The sequence below is a fragment of the Pseudomyrmex gracilis genome, unplaced genomic scaffold (genome assembly GCF_002006095.1).
Source record: "Pseudomyrmex gracilis isolate BER0280 unplaced genomic scaffold, ASM200609v1 scaffold_87, whole genome shotgun sequence".
In the NCBI taxonomy this organism is placed as follows: Eukaryota; Metazoa; Arthropoda; class Insecta; order Hymenoptera; family Formicidae; genus Pseudomyrmex; species Pseudomyrmex gracilis.
The window spans coordinates 209,226-228,370 of record NW_018020671.1 but is presented as its reverse complement, the minus strand read 5'-3'; the positions used below and the strand labels follow the sequence as shown (position 1 = coordinate 228,370).

The 19,145-nt window shown below is 39.4% G+C and overlaps 1 protein-coding gene across 1 annotated transcript in view; it reads left to right on the top strand.

The window, feature by feature from the left end:
* The first annotated feature begins 14,651 nt into the window (after nucleotides 1-14,651).
* LOC109855307 (uncharacterized protein DDB_G0284459-like) overlaps nucleotides 14,652-19,145 on the top strand; it is an 18,712-nt gene continuing 14,218 nt past the window's right edge. The window contains exon 1 of the mRNA XM_020429425.1: nucleotides 14,652-14,672. Within this exon, the coding sequence (XP_020285014.1) occupies nucleotides 14,652-14,672 (21 nt within the window). The remainder of the gene's footprint in view (nucleotides 14,673-19,145) is intronic.

Genomic DNA, 19,145 nt, shown 5'->3' with positions numbered 1-19,145 from the left:
CTCCGTACCAAACGAAAGATCAATCACAAGCGGCGATCGTTATTGCCGTTCAACGACTGCGAGGGCGTTCATCTCACCGCGTGACGTCGTCGCCGCGCGTATGGAAACTCGTTGCAGTCGCGTGTGCGAAGAAAGTTGCCGTGATTGCCGAGGTATATAACTCGCGCTGCAAAAGATTTAAACGGAATAGACACAGCGACGGAAAGCACGCGAGGCATTCGCGCCGTTATAATCGTGGTCATTTACGATTAATTATGCGACATTTCCCTCTTACGTCGTTGCGTTCGATCTTTCAAAACGTTCTCTTTCACGATCTTTTTCTCGTTATTTATTGTAAATCAATCTTCGATCTTATTAACATTCGATATATATAATTATATTATTCTATTTAATTAATGTTTAATTTTATTTAATTATGTTATATTCTAATTCTCTCGTAACAAATTACGTTTTTATGGACGACTGGATCAATACGAACACAATTAAATGAAAAATCAAACTCTCAATTTTAAATATTAACACTTATTTTATTACAATCTCGCGTTCTCTACAGAATCCCGGTTCGACTTTATTTTCGGATGTTTGACCGGTCAGAGAACCCAGACAATTTTCCAGCAAAGTAGACTACGAACCACCAAGAAGTAAGACGACGAGATTCGAGTATCGATCGCATATATTGCAGTTGTTCTAGCTTTACTAGACCTAGGAGGTCTGATTCTTTTGGAAAATATCGTGATAGTTCACAAATGTCAATGTAGAAATTTATCAAGAGGCGCGGTGCCTCGCGCCGAGTTCGCGCATAACGAAGTGGTGCTCAGTAATTATATATAGTTATTATATATCTGTAATTATATATAGTTATTATGAACTTTTTGTTAAAAAAGTTAAATTCGAGAGAGAGTTATGTCCTTAGGATTAGTTAATAATCACACAAAAAAAAGTTATGCGCAGTCTTACTATAGATACAATTATGGTGTACATTGTTTTTCAACAATAAAACAGATTTTTAGAGAAAGATTGTAGTATATATTTTGTAGTATATATTTTGTTAAATCAGGTTTTATAGAGAAAAAACATTTTGCAGTTTATAAAAACATTTTGAAGAAAGAAGTTTTTTTGTAGTATTAAATCAATTTGTAATTTAATTATTTTTAATTTATTCATTTTTAATTTTTTATTGTTATCACGCGAGAAAAATAAAAAAAAAAACAAAAACTTTGTTAGTTTAGTAAGATTCAGGAAGTAACGTGATGTTTGTCGAGAATCAGGTACCGACCAAAATCGAACTATCGCTCGCCTCTATCAACAATATCAGTAAGATTTTGTGAAATCTTATAGGTATGTATAAGAAAAAAAATCAATCCGTTTTTCTTTCGTTTTTCTTCTTGGAAAATTCAATACACACACAATATACTCGATTGCCTTTCACTTCGCTTTGATTGATATGTCAAGCGTCAATATGCGTGCAATATTGTGCGCGATAATGGAACATTATATTATTGACAGAAACGTCCACGCACACACACGCGCGCGCGCGCGCGCGCGCGACGGACAGAACTGTTGTTATGTCTGAATTAGCGTCGCATTCACATAAGAAGCAGAATGTGTATACAAACTTCAAAGAGAGAGACTTTCTTGCGTCATAAAATCGTCTCATTATTTCTGTAAAAATACCGTTAACACTTAAGAATAGTTTCGTAAAAATGGTATTTTTTAGTTTTATAATTTTAATTTGTAGTTTTCTCAATTTCTTTTCTAAATATGAGATTCGATTAATTTCCAATTAAACATTGTTTTTCCCAAAGTGTCCCTATTTTGTTCAAGCTCGCAAATCGCAAATTTTCACATCGTACAACGAATGCATAATTATCGTGCATTGCAAAATGTCGTAACGTATTGATCTTAAAATAAGTCACGAGCGAAAAATTATGATATATCGACTTCTTTCAGAGATAAAAGCCACACACAATCACCCATAATTCCGTTCCGTGACGTGATCTAGTTTTTTCTTTGCGACATGTGCAACTCCCGTCTCGTGACAAGTAAGCACCGGTCTGTAAAAATTCACGAACGATAACAGAGTAAATGTAGTAACAGTACGAGTTATCCCGTGACGCGCGCGCGTTCACCGCGGTACACATTTCCTCAACTCCGCAACTTCAATGTTCTCTTCTCTTTTCTCTCTCTCTCTCTCTCTTAGTGTCTCACTTTTCTCCTTACGTAATCGCGTAACTCCGGCGCAAGGATGCGGTTAGACCTTTCGAAGCGTGTCTCTCCCGGTGCCGATGTCACGTAAGACGCACATTAGTTAGTCACGATCTTAATTTCACTCTCTCACGCGGTCGGACAATTATCTCGCATCATCACGTACGCGTATCCCGTGTGTGTTTGATAAAATGCGATATACATGTCTATCTCTGTGATAAAGTTTAGGATTACCTTCGGATCTCGGCGACTCGCGAGTCGAAAAAGCACATACGAATATTTCGCGTCATTTTATATATACAGCAAAATGCAAATTTTACAAAAACATTGATATCGACGAGCGAGATATTGTTGTTTTGAAAAATAAATACATTGAATGTGAATGCGCGAATAAGAAGACGAAGATGGTAATTAAAATGTAAGAACAACGCGCAACACGTGCGTACGCGCAATAAAAATCGTGCCGATACACGAATGTTATTAGATAAATGAAATGTTCTCTGACAGCTTTGTGCCGCACTTTCTTTTCTTAAATGTAGGTCAATCGACTCAATCCGTAAAACGCGTTCTTAGGTTGCGATAGCAACGCCCAGCTTTTGCGAAATAATGAGTTTGGTGAGACTTTCTGTACGAGCACGCACACACAATGAAAATATTTTCCCCCGCAACTTCGTCAATGTTTTCTTTTTTTTATAATTTTGAACATATTTGCAAGAACGTCACTGGAATGTGCGCCTTCCTGACTCACATTGCGTTCCGTCGATCACACGTTGCGACGGTGATGACCGTCTGCTACAATTTTCTATAATTGTTACCAAACGTCACAAAAATTGATTTTTAGTGAATTTCCGCTCACAATTTTTGAAATTTTGATTGAACCAATTAACTACATTTCTATAATAATTTTTCGTCTGTGCTTATCGAGAATAAGAACAATATTGACTTGCGTAAATCGAAATAGCGCGCGCATTTGTCATCTAATATTAATTCTAACAATTAATATCCAGCAGTACATCACACGCGTGCGCGTGTGTGCGCGCAACACACAATGCTCCTCTTTCACCAACGACTCTGAACTTCGCACGCGACGCGACCTTTCCCTCTCCCGCCGTTTCCTTCGAAAATTTCACCTCGGCATCCGTCATCGTTTCTCACACGCCTGTATACAAATGCGATACGGCGGCTGCGATTTATACAGGACATTGCCCTCCGCGTACGCACGATCGGATATTGCATTTTAACTTTATGCTTTTACTAACGTGCGCAACCGCGGAAAGGCGTGATTTCTTTCTACCGGTTTTTGCAGGTAAATAACCCTATTGAATCTCGTGTTAGTCGAGAAAACGTTTCTCGCGCGCGTTCCGTCACGCGTCCTTGTTCAACATTCGCGAGAATTTTTATTACCAAACAGATCAGAGCTACGAAAATTTTGCATTCCCCGACCATCTCGCAATATCTCACACAGCTGTGTGTTGTTTATGCCTTTCAAGCGGAATTCCAAGCCCATTTTTCTCGCATATCTCTGTCTAATCGCGCTAATATTATTATTATTATTACATTACCGTAAGAGTTTCACATATCGCGCACGTTCTGAGAATGTGAAATTTCGATCCTTCGTAAATTAAGATTATGTTCGCTAAATAGTGCGCGTTTAATATGCGATTTTCTTTCCGATCCATTTCAGAAACTCTTTCGTGTGTTATCGACCGTAATAATAACGGACTATACGTTTCAAAAAAAAAAAAAAAAGAAAAAAAAATCTAATTTAATTACCGAACGAAAATAAAAAAGGATTTAGTGCAAGTTTTTCATTAGTCACAGTTTTTTTGCGGGAGCGTAAAAATTGTTATTGATATTTGTTCAAAAAAAAAAAGGTTTTATTTCTATAGCAAATATCTCGCTTACAAGAATGTCACTTGTAAGTGTGACACGACCAATACTAATTACTTTGCACGACATAATTGTTGCAATGCTTCCGACTGGCGAGAAGATAAGCCGTTGTTTATCGATAAACAAATTTAATCTCTTCTGTTTTAGATCTTTTAGGAATATTACTGATAGATGCATTAGTCCGCAGATAAATCATTTTTAGATAAGTTAGATTAGTTAGATACATTAATCAGCGGATTAGATTATATCAGTCTCTGGCGTTGTGAGATAAAATGAGAGATCGAAATTCTTGAGAGAGCGCGTGTCTCACAGTTACGAGAGAAGGAAGTAGAGAGAGAAGAAAAGTTTTATTCTACATAAAGAAACGCATTTTTTCTATTTTTTTTTTTTTTTTTTTAATAAACACGTTTCAAATGATGCGATGCGCGTTTTTGCGCGATATTTAAATATTTCTCAGATTTTTAAGTCACTCGCAGTCGTTAGAACAAGCACACACCGTCTGTGGGATTCTTTTCTTAGCGAAGCTCGCGCGAACAATAAGATCCTGTTCTATGCAAATTTTTTATTGTGGAGCGCGCGCCGGCGTGGAATCGATAGTTTCAGAAGGAAGATCATATTTCGCTAATATCTTCTCTCTCGCGATATATCCTTCTCTCGCGCGTGTAACTTCGATTGTTAGCCGCGCCGCTCCGCTTTTCCCTCAACTTCCTTTCGTCTCACGCGAAGGGAAGGGTCGGCAGTTAAAAATCTATCAATCAATTTTATTATCTCGAAATGGAATTAAATTACACGCACACTTTTATTGTCATCACTTTTCGCGGCGCAGTTTTCGCGACGTATTTCAACGATTCTTTTTTTTTTTTTTTTTTTACGCGATATTAGGGATAAAGTTTCGTCGACACAGTAGGCACAGTTGTTTCCACGCTGTTTCCTGAGAACTATTTGCACGGCCCGTTGACATGCGGTTAAAAGAGGGAGAGTTCGATCTTTTGTAGAGCAACGAGTCGCTGCGGCAAAGCCGGTGTGTTTTCGGAAAGAATACGCGAACGCAACAAAAATTCGAACTACAATGAAAATTCTCTTCTACCACGTGTGTGCACAACACACCACGTGTATCCCACATGTGCTTTCCTTCTCTCTTTCTTCCGGCATGTAACCAGATAGCTACCATAAGAAGAAATCGCCCCGTGCGTGTATTTCTTTTGCAAAATAGATTCCGAGTTTACTAAATTAACTCGCGAAAGAGAAAGAGAGCGCGCGAATAACAATGATAGTCGTGACACGAAGAACATTCCGACAAAAAAGGGAGTGTCTGTGTGGACAGAGAGACAAAGAGAAAAAGAGAGAGCACAGTTGTAATAATTTTCTTTCTCCTGCGCAGTGTGTCGCAAAATAAGTTGTCGCGCGCATATAAAAGCGATCGATTTCACGAGCTTCTTTTTAATTAAGGCAAATCGCATGATCGAAGACCGCGCTGATAGTTACTGCCGCTCGACTTTCACACGTCTGTCGATATATCGGGGGGCCGCTTATTGCATATGTAACACGCGTCCCGCCGAACATTCGCGTCATTTTTCGCGAACCGGTTGCGAACTTGTCGCGCCCGGAGTTCGTTGGTTACTTTTACAGATTCGAATATCGTTTGCAATTTGTTATATCGTTGACACGTACACGGAAAAAAAAGTTTTGCTATTATATAGTCAGCAAAAAAAAATGGTTGATCCTACAAAATTTTTTGTTTCATCAACAAAATATTTTGTTGGGAAAACAAAAATTTTACTAAACTTAACAAATGTTTTTTTGCTGGCCATATAGTAACTAATTTCTTGCTATTTTAGCAAATCTTTTTTTTCCGTGTAGGCATATCGCGTATATATACATATCGTTGATATAAATAAACTGTACTGGGAAAAAATAAGAAACTGAAAGGTGACAAAAATGCGTGGACATTTTCGCGCGATTGTTTATTCAGAATTAACGACGCGATGAATGAATTTTCCCACGTATCCTCCGCTCATTCATCTTTACGATCATTGAATGAAACGCCTTTTCTCTTATCATCACCGATGCATATCGCGCTTGTTGGAGAAGTGGCGCCGTTACGTGTTTATGTACAAAAATCGACGCTGTCTTCGCTAAACGAAGCGCAACAAATCTAGTAGATCAAATATCGTTAATTGTGTTAGAAAACGGCAAGAGCAATGAAAATCAACAAGTTTGTTTAATCTTTACGTAAGCTTTTGATGCGACTGGTTAAAATAAAAATAAAAACGGAGAAAAAGTTTATCACGCGTGTAGAAAAATCTTTTGTCCCGCGAGCGCACTTGTATATGTCCCGAGCGCGATCTTGGTGCATTCGAATATAACGTCTTCGAATAATGAAGAACCTCCGTTTCCTGTGGCGAACCTCGAATAGCAATGGCTTCGGTCTCGCGTTACGCGCACATGGCTCGTTCGTACGCGATACACGCGCGCGCGCGCGTGTAATCTGAGATTGTGCTTGAATTTTCCCCCGTGCAATTAAGCATATCGAAAAGTCACTCACACACACACACACACACACACACGCAAATCAGAATTGTGAAATTGTTTGTGCAGAAATATAAGCACTTTTTTTTTTAAATCTTTTTTAACTCGCGAGCGAATGGGAAATAGTTTCGAAATTTCGTTTATTTCGCGGGCGTAACGGGTAGCGTATTTCGAGTATAAAATCATCGATGGTTCTAGAAAGTGTTACACAGGACTCGCACGAATGCGAGTCGACGCAATGTGCGTTCCCCGCCGTATGCAATGCGATATATCGCACTTTCCGCGTGCGCGGCTATCGACTGCTGAGCGGCGAATTGCGATCAGGAAATGAAAAAAATGCAAGACGCGGCATAAGTTTTTTTTTTTTTTTTTTTTCAACATTGTCGTCATTCCGCTCGCGAATTATTATTACGTGTCTGAATTTACGCAAGAACAAAATCAAGTTACATTTGAGCGAGCGAGCGAGCGAGCTTGAAGAGTATTCGCGAGAAAGTGTCAATATTCACACCGACAAAGAGGGTCGACTAATCAATCTAATTTGTCTGCTTCTCTCTCCGTCTTCTTCACACCTTATTTTCCTTCTTGTATATAATTATTGCGAGAGATCTATCTGTGCCGCGCGGCGAGAATATTTACGACAAACACGTCGCTTTAATTTTATTTCTTCGAAAAAAAATAAATATAATTCCGCCGGAGAACTCTTGATGATAATTATACGTACGCGGAACACAGAAAAATCCGACATCGTGCATTTCGCGCGAGCTGTCGCTGGTAAATAGCAATTCGCGAAGTCGAGCCGGAAATCGCGCCTTGATCGCGCCAGTAAATTATCGAATAAGAAATACGTCGCGCGCGCGCGCGCGCGCAAAGATGCATGTATAAATCTTGTGTATAAATATATACGTACGTGTTTATAACGCGTAGGTATAAGAGAATATGGAAGACGGATTATTCTCCTGCTCGAGCTAATTATCTTTGCGGATCTAGATCTCCGCGAGCGACACATAAGTATATTGACTGTCAGGATATATATTGCGCTAAGTCGTGAATAAGTGTTACGACGCGAAAATATGACTAGGTGTGTAAGCACATTGTAATGTCGTTACGTGATTCGCGCACGTTCGCTTGTCAGAGATCATTCTTTCCCCATGTTTCTCTCTTCTTTTTTTTTTTTTTTGTTTTATTTTTTCACTCTCGATCATTTCGAGTTACACGTGCAACTCACGTAATGCTCTCTTATCGCGTGTGTCATCCCGCTAGAACGTCATTTGACCTGAATTGACATCGTCGTCTGCCCGCCACCGAGAAACATTCCAACCTGATTGTCCGGACGCATAATTATGCTAACGAGGACCGTATTTATAGAAGACAATGTCTCGCGGAAAGAAAGAAGAACGCGAGAGAGGGGGACAACTTGTTTTTCTCGTTTTTACGTTTGTTTTTTTTTATACGTCTGGAAGTTTGGCAAAAAACTAACTAACTTAATTGGCCTTATGCATACACGTTGCATATTATGGAATATTTAAATCACTTTCAACGGAGTTGATAAACAAGTTTGTGTTATGTGTGATTTGAAATATTTCTATTGCTTAATGAAGTAACACAAGTGGATATTTTTATTGGTGCAATATTAAACTGAAATCCTTTTTTTATGATTACAATTTAGTTGCTCTTGAGACTTTACATTTAGAATTTTATAACATCTCTAATATTGACAGAGTATACGTGTATTATAATTATGTGTGTATATTTGTCATACTTATTAAAATAATAAAAAATATAAAAACAACTAATGCAAAACAACTAACATAAGGAAAAGAAACATACAATTATTTATTGTCTGTGATTGACCTCTTCCTTTAATTCTATTGCAAATATGAAAGTATACGCCAATGACGAGCAATAATCGTAAAACGATTACTAAACGCTCGGTTCTCTGTTGAACGTGGCCATTAGTTCTTTGAAACCAGTTGAAGCGAATTTGTTTACGAGAACGGAAAAGCGCAAAAGGTCTGGATAGTTCAAATGGCAAAGTCCAACAGCAGTTGTTTAAAAAAAAAAATCTATCGATCCAGTCACCACTCTCTAATAATTTTATTTTTATTTGTGACTGATATTTGAAATTAATTTGTCAATAAGGTTTTAATTTTTTTTTCACACTTTGTATACAGTTTGGCTTACATCTAACGCTAGTATCGATTGTTTCTTTCTAATTCAAACAAACATTTCTTTACGAAATTCTTATCTATACGAGCTTTTTTGTTTTATCACATTTCTCACATAAGTAAAAATTATTAATAACCACCGAGTTGTTAAATATTGTTTGAAAGAATAAGCGAAAAGAGAAAAGTGGATGTAGAAAAAAAAAAAACTCGAGAAGCTTTCGCGAAATGTTGTCGAAGAGAAAGTTTAAAAAAGACACCAGGAATTCGGGTGGTGCTGCTTAGACTCTTGTCTTCTCGACCGGAGAACGTCCTCATAAATATTTAAGCAGCTGATGGATCGCCATGACCTCCGATTTTTCTCTTTATTCGCGATTATTCTCTTCTTTCCTTTCTAACTGTAAAAGATGATTTGTTTTCTTAAATATCAGAAAAGCGCTGGTGATTCACACACAAAACTGTCGAAGAACTGTCGTTTCCACACACAATCTTCGATTCCTTCCCTCTCGCTGATAGCTTTTTATTTGAATGATAAAAACACTTTGAGGGAAATATTTTTCTCTCGAGATAAATATCTTCCGTGGAGAGAAAGAAGAAAATGTAAAAAAAATTAATAACGTCGCTTTTATCGCACATAACTTGACACAACAAATATCTCTCGACGCGTCCAAGGTCTTGGGTATTAATGAGGCGAATTTGAATGTTGTCGCAACAGGCTTCCCTACAAAAGTAACGGTATATACGCGGTAATTATATTAATTCGAGTTCTCAACACATCCGCCTTTAATTGAACCTTGACGTTACGGGAAAGGTGATCCCTTGCCTGGGGATATGATGTTTTCCGACGACTTTTGCGTAGTATCGCATCGGAGGAGGTCAACGACTACACGGGCGGAAGGTATGCAAATCGTTTGCAATCGCGTTCCTCGAATATCTCAAGCCGCGTATTGTTGATCGCGACACACGAAGGACGCACTCTCGTCGTTGGTATATTTTACTTATTATTATTATTATTATTGCCAGATATTTCGAGAGTGCGCGAGCGCGCAATAACGCGCGCGCGTGACTTTGCTCAACAATTTAAATTCCTGCACCGCGAGGAATTTCCGCGTATCGTCTTCCTCCTCGTTCTGTTTGCTCTTTGTACGCTGTTCTTCACGTATTATCGACGAGAGACTTTTAAAATGCGTCGAAAGAACGAAGAGCAAGTTAAAGGAGAGAACTGAGGAAAGCCGAGGACCGCTTCTTTTATTCGTCTTATCGAATTGTTGCCGATTTGCTTTGTGTAGTCTGAAATTTCAGTATTCCGATCCACAAACACAATAACCCTGACACGATACGATGCCGCGTCCCTCTGTGTGTTTCTTTCTCTCTCTTTTTTTTTTCTCTTTCTCTCTCTATCTCTCGTATCGCGGAACTTTTATTTATATCATTTCTCGTGTCCGCAGACGACCTCCTACATACAGCCGACAGGTATATATAAGTATCTATCCGCGGTTGTGCAAGAGCTATTCTCTTCGTTCGACCTTAAATACCAGCCTTGTTCATCCCGCTGAGAAGAAACTAACTGTGCACTCCTCCTCTTCCTCCTCCGCTTTTTTCTTCCTCCGCGTCGTTTCCTCGCTGCATTAGACAACTGCGGAACGCGACGACATTGCGTTGTCGTCGCGTCCTTATGAGAAATGCTTGACAATTTCTTAAACACAACGGTTGCAAGCTCTTAATTTTCTTCTAACACGCGTTGAACGCCCAACAGAAATCGAACGTCGTTCCCGCGAGGTTCGAATCGTTATAGTTTTGTGCAATATATAAATTGTGCAATTTATATTTAAATTGTTACCATTAAATATATAGTAGTAATAAAGAAATTTCTTGCGAATTCTTTCCGCAAAAAATTCGTTTTATTTAACGGATAAAAAACCGTGGCGTTCAACGTGTTAAATATATCATACGAAACAAAAATTCTTACATGTATAAAACCAGATATACTAATGACGCTAATAACGAAGTATGGACTTGTAAAGAAAATTCACATTACGTATCATCTATGAATTAACACACATTGCACATATTTTCATCTTATCTCGTCTGGTTTGCAATAACCTTTTCGTGCAAACAGATCTGTAAAGTTCACTGTTTTAAAGGAAGAGAATGAAAAACGTATTATCTCTTATCTATAATATATATATATATATATATATATACATACACATATTATATACACCAAGGACCAGCTGTGCACGTAATCTTTTTCCGACGTTATTTCAGGGTGTTATGACAATTAGAAAGTGAGTCTAATCTGCGACCTTCTCGTCCTTTTACTATCTCGGTTTTGTAACAGTTCGCTTCGTCAGCAGTTTGCTCACCTTCACTTTCGTTCTCTTTCAATCCTGCTTTATTTTTTCTGTTTTCACTCCTCCGAGAGACTTGTAGATCCTCCTTGACGAACAAATTGGATAAGTCAGTCAAAAAAAAAAAAAAAAAANAAATCCCATTCTAACTTTAAAGTTACACGAACATTCCATCCCATCGAATCGAAATTTTTATATTGTCGTTTATACTTCGTTTTTCTCGTCTCCTTTTATATTTTGATATTTTTCTACTACTGCAGAGAAAACTTTCGTGAAATATCATCGCTTATTCGAAACGAGCGATCCGAACTAACGCAACTCGTCTGCGCTTTGCTTTGCAAAGAGGAAGCAAGGCCGGCTGTCGAGCAACTCACGCGGAAATGGAGCAATCTTCGGCGAGCTTCATTAACATCTTAACGGGATAAACGATTTCGTTTAGGACGATGATTTCCACAATTTCAACGGGCTTCCAGGGCCCGCGTGAAACTTCCTACGTGCGCGAGCGTTTGCAAATTTTAACGCCGCGCAATAAGTCATATATATTTGTTACCGTCGGTGATTTTGTGCGCGTAGCGCATTTTACGTGGTAAATACAATTTACTCCAAATCGTACGAGGGATACGCATACAAAGGAATATATAGATGCGACACAAAAGGAAACACTTTCGCGTGCGTCGATACATATCGCCCACGCCGCGACGAACATAAATTACACCGGCGGACGTATCGACGTAAAGGCAGGCAGTCTGTGCGAACTCGCGGAAGGTGAAAGGTGCTCTTCTTACGCGATTCCGCAATGCAACGATGTCTCTATGCCCTTTCGGGTTGTAATAAAACCGCAGAGGGGGGACGTGTACATCGCAGCGCTTCCTCGTGCCACCCTCTCAAAAGATAGCCGTGTGTTTTTCTTTCGAACTAGACTAGAAAGATACAAACTAAATATCAGAAAACAGTACAGATGTGTTTTTTTTCTCTCAACTGTAAACGCAATATTCGCGTTGATAAATACGTTCTATAAACTTTCCGCGAGGAAATTACTTCGGTCGAATAAACTTCGTGAAGAAACACAGCTTTGAGTGCTCGAAATAAAAACTCGCGGATAAATTACAGCACGTGTGTGTACAATATCTCGAGAGGGGGGGGGAAGAAGGGAAAAAGAGAGTTTTTAAACGACGCACAGGTGCACAATCGAGGATATATATATTTGCGCAATTGTCCGCTTTTAAATCTAATTACAACACAGAGCTCCTAATTAATGAAGCAACATTAGTTGACGTCAATGCGCGGCGCGTGCAACTTAGGCGCGCGTCTTAATTGTATCCGGATAATGGCGCGGAAATTAGCGCGGCGAATATTGCCGCGCGAATGTACAAATGGGATATATAAGGGTAGTAAAATTTCTCATATAATTGGCCGTTCCTTCGTTGCGCGCGCCGCGGTCGTGATAATTTGATTTTCTTTCGGTTTGATCACAGTAATCGACGGTAAAGAACGGTTTCGCGCGCAAAAAAAAAAAAATTACGTACACGAAATTCGGGGAACGAAAGAAGAGAAGGAGCGGAGGAGAGATGAAAATTCTCGCAGCGCGAGATGAATCCCGCTGAGGGGGGAGGGGAGCGGGAGATTGAGCAATCCCTCTGCTCGATGAAGTAACAACGACTACGTCGGAGTGACGCTACTGTAACGGTAATATCATGGTAATGGTAGTAACGGTTGGGTTGCGATAATCGGGGGACTTTAGGCGTCCTCGTCGTCGCGCGCGCGCGAGAGAGAGAAAGAGAAAAGGAAAGAGAAGAAAGGCGACGCATGCGTTCGCATCGAATTGCGAGAATTGTTGCAATTATCCGGATGGTTGGCCGATTGCGAAATTCAATTGATTGAATTGATTACGGAGGAAAAGCATGAATTTAAATAATCAAAAAAAAAAAACATTTATTTTACGGATGTATAAAAAACAATTGCGTTATTGTGCGCTATCTTCCCATTAACTCGTACGTGTGCGTGTGTGTGTGTGTGTGTGCGTGTGTGTTACGTGAACGAATATAAAAAACTCTGAACAAAACTATCATTTCGCGTCGTTAAAAACCTTGATACGTAAGGAGAAAATATTTCTTTATATATTACGTACGTATATCGGTCGCTATGCGCGCCGATTGTGGTCTTGTTTTCTTTCGCAAGGCTGTTTTATATAAATGTTAGATGGAGGTTATAACTGAAACTGAAACGCTTTTTTTTTTCGTCATTCGTTCGCGCGTAAAACCAACATACGCGCAAGGCCGATTGGCCAATATTCACTCCCGGCGCCGCTGGTCTACCGTTTATTTTCGTCGAAGATGCAATTAATATTCGCAAAAAGAGAAAAAGCGAACGAAATCAATTACGCTCGTGCCGCGCCCCGCGATCGCGCGTGAAAGCTACAAAATGAATCTCGAATTCTTGCCGAATGATTAACCGTTAATTAGTCACGACGAGGAGGGTTAGCGCGAGAGCATGAAGTTGCCGATTTTGCGCGCGAGATCGTTTATTATTATTGGACGCACGTCGGCGCGCTAACAACAAAACGCGCTATCCCGCTGCTCTTATCGATCGCGAATCGCGGAAACGTGATGATTTCTCCAATAGTCATTAGTTCACGCAGTTTTACATCGAGCATCGATTTGGGAACAATTACACGCTTCGTTCGCGCGGAGATTCGCGCCGATCGATACGTTAATTAAGTTGTTCGCGCGATAATTTATGGCCTTACGACTTCGACTGGTCTTCGAACGGTAAGAATAACGATCGCCCGTCTACATGGTTGATCCGTCAAGTTAATCCACCTGCTTTTTAAGCGGAAACAATAAAATAGTTGTGCGTTTCTCGCGTTTTTAAAAATTTTTTAACACACATTTTCGCTATAACCATAAACAATCGTGTATATCCAATTTGTCTCCGCTATTTCGACGACGAAACGTTGCGAACAACCAATCGCTATCTCGACGAAAATCGACAAATTGTCCAATTAACGTATAAATCCCGCGGAAACGCTGCTGCGGATAGAATTTTCATACAAATTGATAGGATCTTGCCGCGCGCGTGTCGCAGCGAGGAAGACGATGTCGTGCCGTTGTGGGAGGATCTGCGCGCGCTTTCACAACGTCCACGCGAGGATAGCGAGAGACGCACATCGCTCCTTCTCATCGAGATCAACTCGGGGAGGAAACTTTTGCTCTGTGCATTCGCGCGTCGTCCGGAGATATAATTTATCGACGAAATCGAAAATTCTCTTCGAGGAATCGTCTTCCTCGCTTATGCGAAACGAGCCGACGGTCGTATAACGCCGGCATAGAAGCTCGGCAAAATCTAAATGTCACGGGATTCACACACAGGTATTACGCGCCAAAGAGTTATATCACTTCGGCGGGCGCTTCTTCTTTGGATATTACCTGTAACGCGGTGCATACCTTGTGAGAAAAAAAAAAAAAAGTGAGCACCGCGTATACACGCAGATTTTATGTTCCCGCCCGGTTACACGATGCCGCTATCTTGCGACGAGGTACGACGGAATCTCTCATCTTTCTCGTATAAGCGTTTACGATTCAGCGAAACTTGCGATAAACGAAAGCTGGTTTGTGATTAGTGTGTGTTTGTACATTAGCGTTAGAACGTGTGTGCGCGCGCGCGCCACGAGCTTCGATCACATTTTATTACACATTACACGGTGTTACACGTGACAGTATGCGCTACCGCAATAACAGGAAATAATTGTGACAATGATTAATGATCAACGAGCTAATTGTAAAGGTGTAACAAACATATCAGCGCGATATTTCCGCATGTAACAAACACTTGAGTGTATATATAATAATAATATTAATAATAACAACGCGAGATAAATTTTGTTAAAGAGAAAATTAAATAGAGAATTTTAACACGTACAAAAAGTACCGTAAGTAAAGAAAACGCTTTAAGATGAGGCAGCACCTTACAAGACTGTTCTTAACAACAAGATATTATATAACAAAATAGTTATATATATATAACTATTATTCATATATATATATATATATATATATATATGAATTATATAAATTTGAAACTCATCAACATATAGCGACAGATTTAAAAAAATAGTTTCCGTACTTTCGACGTCAACACACATTGTGTGCAATCATCGGGCAACAATTCCACGACCGTCGCAATATCGGTGAAATTGTGAAGTAACGCGTTTGCATAACAAGCAGATTTATAACAACGGTGGGAAGTAAACACCAAAAAAATCGCGCGCGATCTTTTGCGTGAAGTTTGCAAGAATGGAATACGTCCGCAATCAATGAAAGCAAGAATCGGCACGGGCGGCTGACTGGCCGACTGTCAGACCAAAGAAGCCAGAAAGGAACGCGCCAAGAAGGCGTTTCAAGGAACTTGGTCACAGTCGGCCGAGCGCGGTATGCCCGAAGAATTATTTATGAAATTTCGGTTTCTATATACCGGTAGAATCTTCTCTGATGTGTGTTGTGCGCGCTTGACGACCGCGCTTTCCATTTCTTCCTCCTTTCCCTTTTTAACTCGTGCAAGCGAGACGCTTGTGTTCGCAAGCATTTTTTAATCTCAATTTTCCTAATCGCGCGTTTTAAACTCTTGTTTTCTTTGTAAACTGCTTGTACATGTACACAGTAAAAAAAAGAAAATTTTAATTTTAGTAAATCTTCTGGAACAATTTTTACACGGAGAAAGTCAATTTTAAATTTTAAGTTAAATTAACTCACTCGTCATGTGTATTACTTTATTGACAAACTAATTTTGAATAATTAACACACAATGCTTTACATTTATATTTGTTATTTTGACTTTAAGTGTAATGTAAAAATAACAAAATATTACAATAATAATTAAAGTACATGATAGTTACACAATGACTCTTAAGAAATGTATTTCAAAAGAACATTTACTTTTTGTGTTATATTAACACATTATAAGAATTAATTTAACTTTGATAAATTTGATTATTTTGTGTGTCAAAGTTTGTGTTTAAGATTTACTTGAAAAGTGAAAAGACACTTCACGTGTCTTTAAAAATGTGACTAGAATAAAGTCACGCGATAGGGAGAAGTGGAAAAACAACGCGTGACTAAAGTCACGTGGCTTTACTTTTGTCACGTTTTTAAAGACACTTTATATTGTATATTATATATATTATGTACATACTACCGTAAAGTCACTGACCTCGGCCGCGCGACCGTGTCAGTGACCCTCCCCCACCAAGGTTGCGCGGCCGAGGTCAGTGCCCCGCCAAGGCCGCGCGGCCGGGGTCAGTGACCGGCCAAGGTCGCGCGGCCGGGTCAGTGACCTCCCCCATCACGGTCGCGCGACCGAGGTCAGTGACCTTACGGTAGTATGTACATAATATATATAATATGCAATATAAAGTATAATATTATACTTTATATTGTATACTATATATAATAAATTATATGTATAATATATATTATTTAATGTTATATATAATATAAATTACAATCACGTTACTTTAAATCACGTCACGTGTTGTTTTTCTACTCTTTTCTGTCAAGTGTGACTTTACTTTAGTCACGTTTTTAATTTTCTCCACGTATACGACGAACTGTCAAAATCGCTTTTCTGTCNTTATTTACTCTCTCGATCTTACCAATTCGATTCGACTCGACTCGACTCGATCAACCAACTAATCGGCAACGCGGAAAAGAGACAACAATAGATGCGATACATTTGATATCAAAACGCGCACTTTGCGGTACACATGGATTTTTTATATAGGAGGAGGAATAATCAAAACGGAGTAACACAAAAAAATTTCAACATATGGACGCACGATTTGTTTGTGCAGATGTATGCAATTTTCTGTTTCGTCAGCGCTGAAACAAAACAGCAAACGAGAGATGCAATTTTTTTCAGCGAGATTTCTACTTTTTCTTTACCATTACTGCGTAAAAAAAAAAAAAAAAAAAAAAAAAAAAAAAAAAAAAAAAAAAAAAACTAGGTATATAATCGCTATATCGCGTCAGGTGAGGGTATCAATTGCAAAATCGGTAGTTATGTTCGAATAAAACCGGCGTCGTTGTGTACAATAATGCCAATTCGAACGGAATCGACGCGAGGATGAATATTCTTTCACTTCGAGAAAGCTCTGCAACATTATTAACGACACTGCCAGCGGTGAAACTGATGGTAACCATCGTCACATGACGTCGTCGCGGCCAGACATCATCGAGCGAAAGGTCAACATATGTAAAAAAAATAATCGATGGAATGTGCGTCCGTGGGCCCACCGCGAGTACTCGCGCTGCGTTTTTGTTTTGTGCGCATTATTTCAGTTTATGTGATCGATTAAACGATCTTAGTCTCTCTCTCTCTCTCTCTCTCTCTCTCTCTCTCTCTCTGTCTCTTTCATCTTTTTATTGAAATTATATAAATTATCATGCGAGAGAATTAGAATTTTATTGAGAGACAATTTTGCGCGCCAGAGCACTCGGAATATATTTACACATTTCGCACGCGCGCGACAAGCGCCACTGTCGGTGAAAGGCCCCGTCTTTGCGCATTCGGATTAAAACTCGCTCATGAGTCGTTAGATCTCGATAACCGAGCCTCGCGCGTTTTATTTACAGAACCGATACATCGCGATACATCGGTTGAAGCGGGGCGCGAGCAGGTGCGAGGTTTGTACCGTATATCTTCAAAATGAAGAACAAAAATAAATGAAAGTGAATTCGAAAAGCGTTGTTTTTTCTTTTTCACAAAAATAACAAACTACGTCATAAAACAAATCACTCCCGATAGAGTTTCGAATTACGGCACAAATGTCGTGTTACAAACATATTCGAAATGTACATGCAATGCTCTCGCGTGTGTATGTGTGTGTGTGTGTGTATCTTGATGCGTCGGAACGTCATTTAACAAAGCCCCTTGCGTCATCGTAAATCAAACTCCATAGTCGTACGTTACATAAATCCTGATCGACGAAATTACGGATCGTGCAAATTGAATATCCGCGAAGTTATTAGCGAGCTGTTGTAATAAACGTATAAACGCGACAAATGCAATTTAATCCGACCGTAACAATTAACACCTGCGCGTGTGACGCGCGTGTTAGATAAGCGAGATATGAAAGTCATCCCCCTACGATCCTCCGGTGTCTCATTACCTTTTTTTGTCACACTGTATATCTTCCCAATTGTTGACACAAAAATCGCGCTTTTGTGTCTCGTGAAATGAAACTTTTTTAAAATTACGCTCGCATTTACGTAACGCTACATGTAAATGCGTTTGCGCGAAAATTATGTTACATAGATTAGACGGTAGAGCGCAATGTTTAAAAAAGTCGAACTTCTGGAGCATTCTGGTGCATTAACCTATCGTCGATGCGTGACGATAGTTGTGCATAATTACAGTCGCAACTGGTGCAACGAGGTCCACCGAGGACCCCGGGCCCGATTGCGCAACCGCATAAATTATCTCTCGCGTAAAATTACAGCCGCGTTGCCGAACGAACGAGATGCCGGGTAGGATTTTCTTTACCTCTCGGTATAAAGACAGAAAAAAAAAAAAAAACGTCTGTTATCTCATCGGTGTATGTCGCGCCGATATACAGGTACAAACACGTCTATTACACGTAATACGCGCGACTCGAATGTTTTCGCAGAAAACAGTGCAGAAGGAGAACGTACTTCAAGCGAAAGTCACAAGTTGAAAGAGAGAGAAGAAGTAAAAAAACACGCCGCTAAGAATAGAATTTGCATTGCAAAAGTTTTTACCAATTATCCGAAACGCGTGTGTAATTCTCTTCGAGCGATTATAACATTATTATATATATTACACACAAATGGAGAACCGTTTGAAATTCTTTTCTCCCCTTTTTCGTCGTATAATTGGTAATTATGCAGTTATACGGACTATTTTCCGATCTCAACAATTTTGACATATGTTATCAAGGTCACCTCNCTGAATAATAATATGAAGGTTTTATCCGTCGCTCATTGTTTATAAAAAA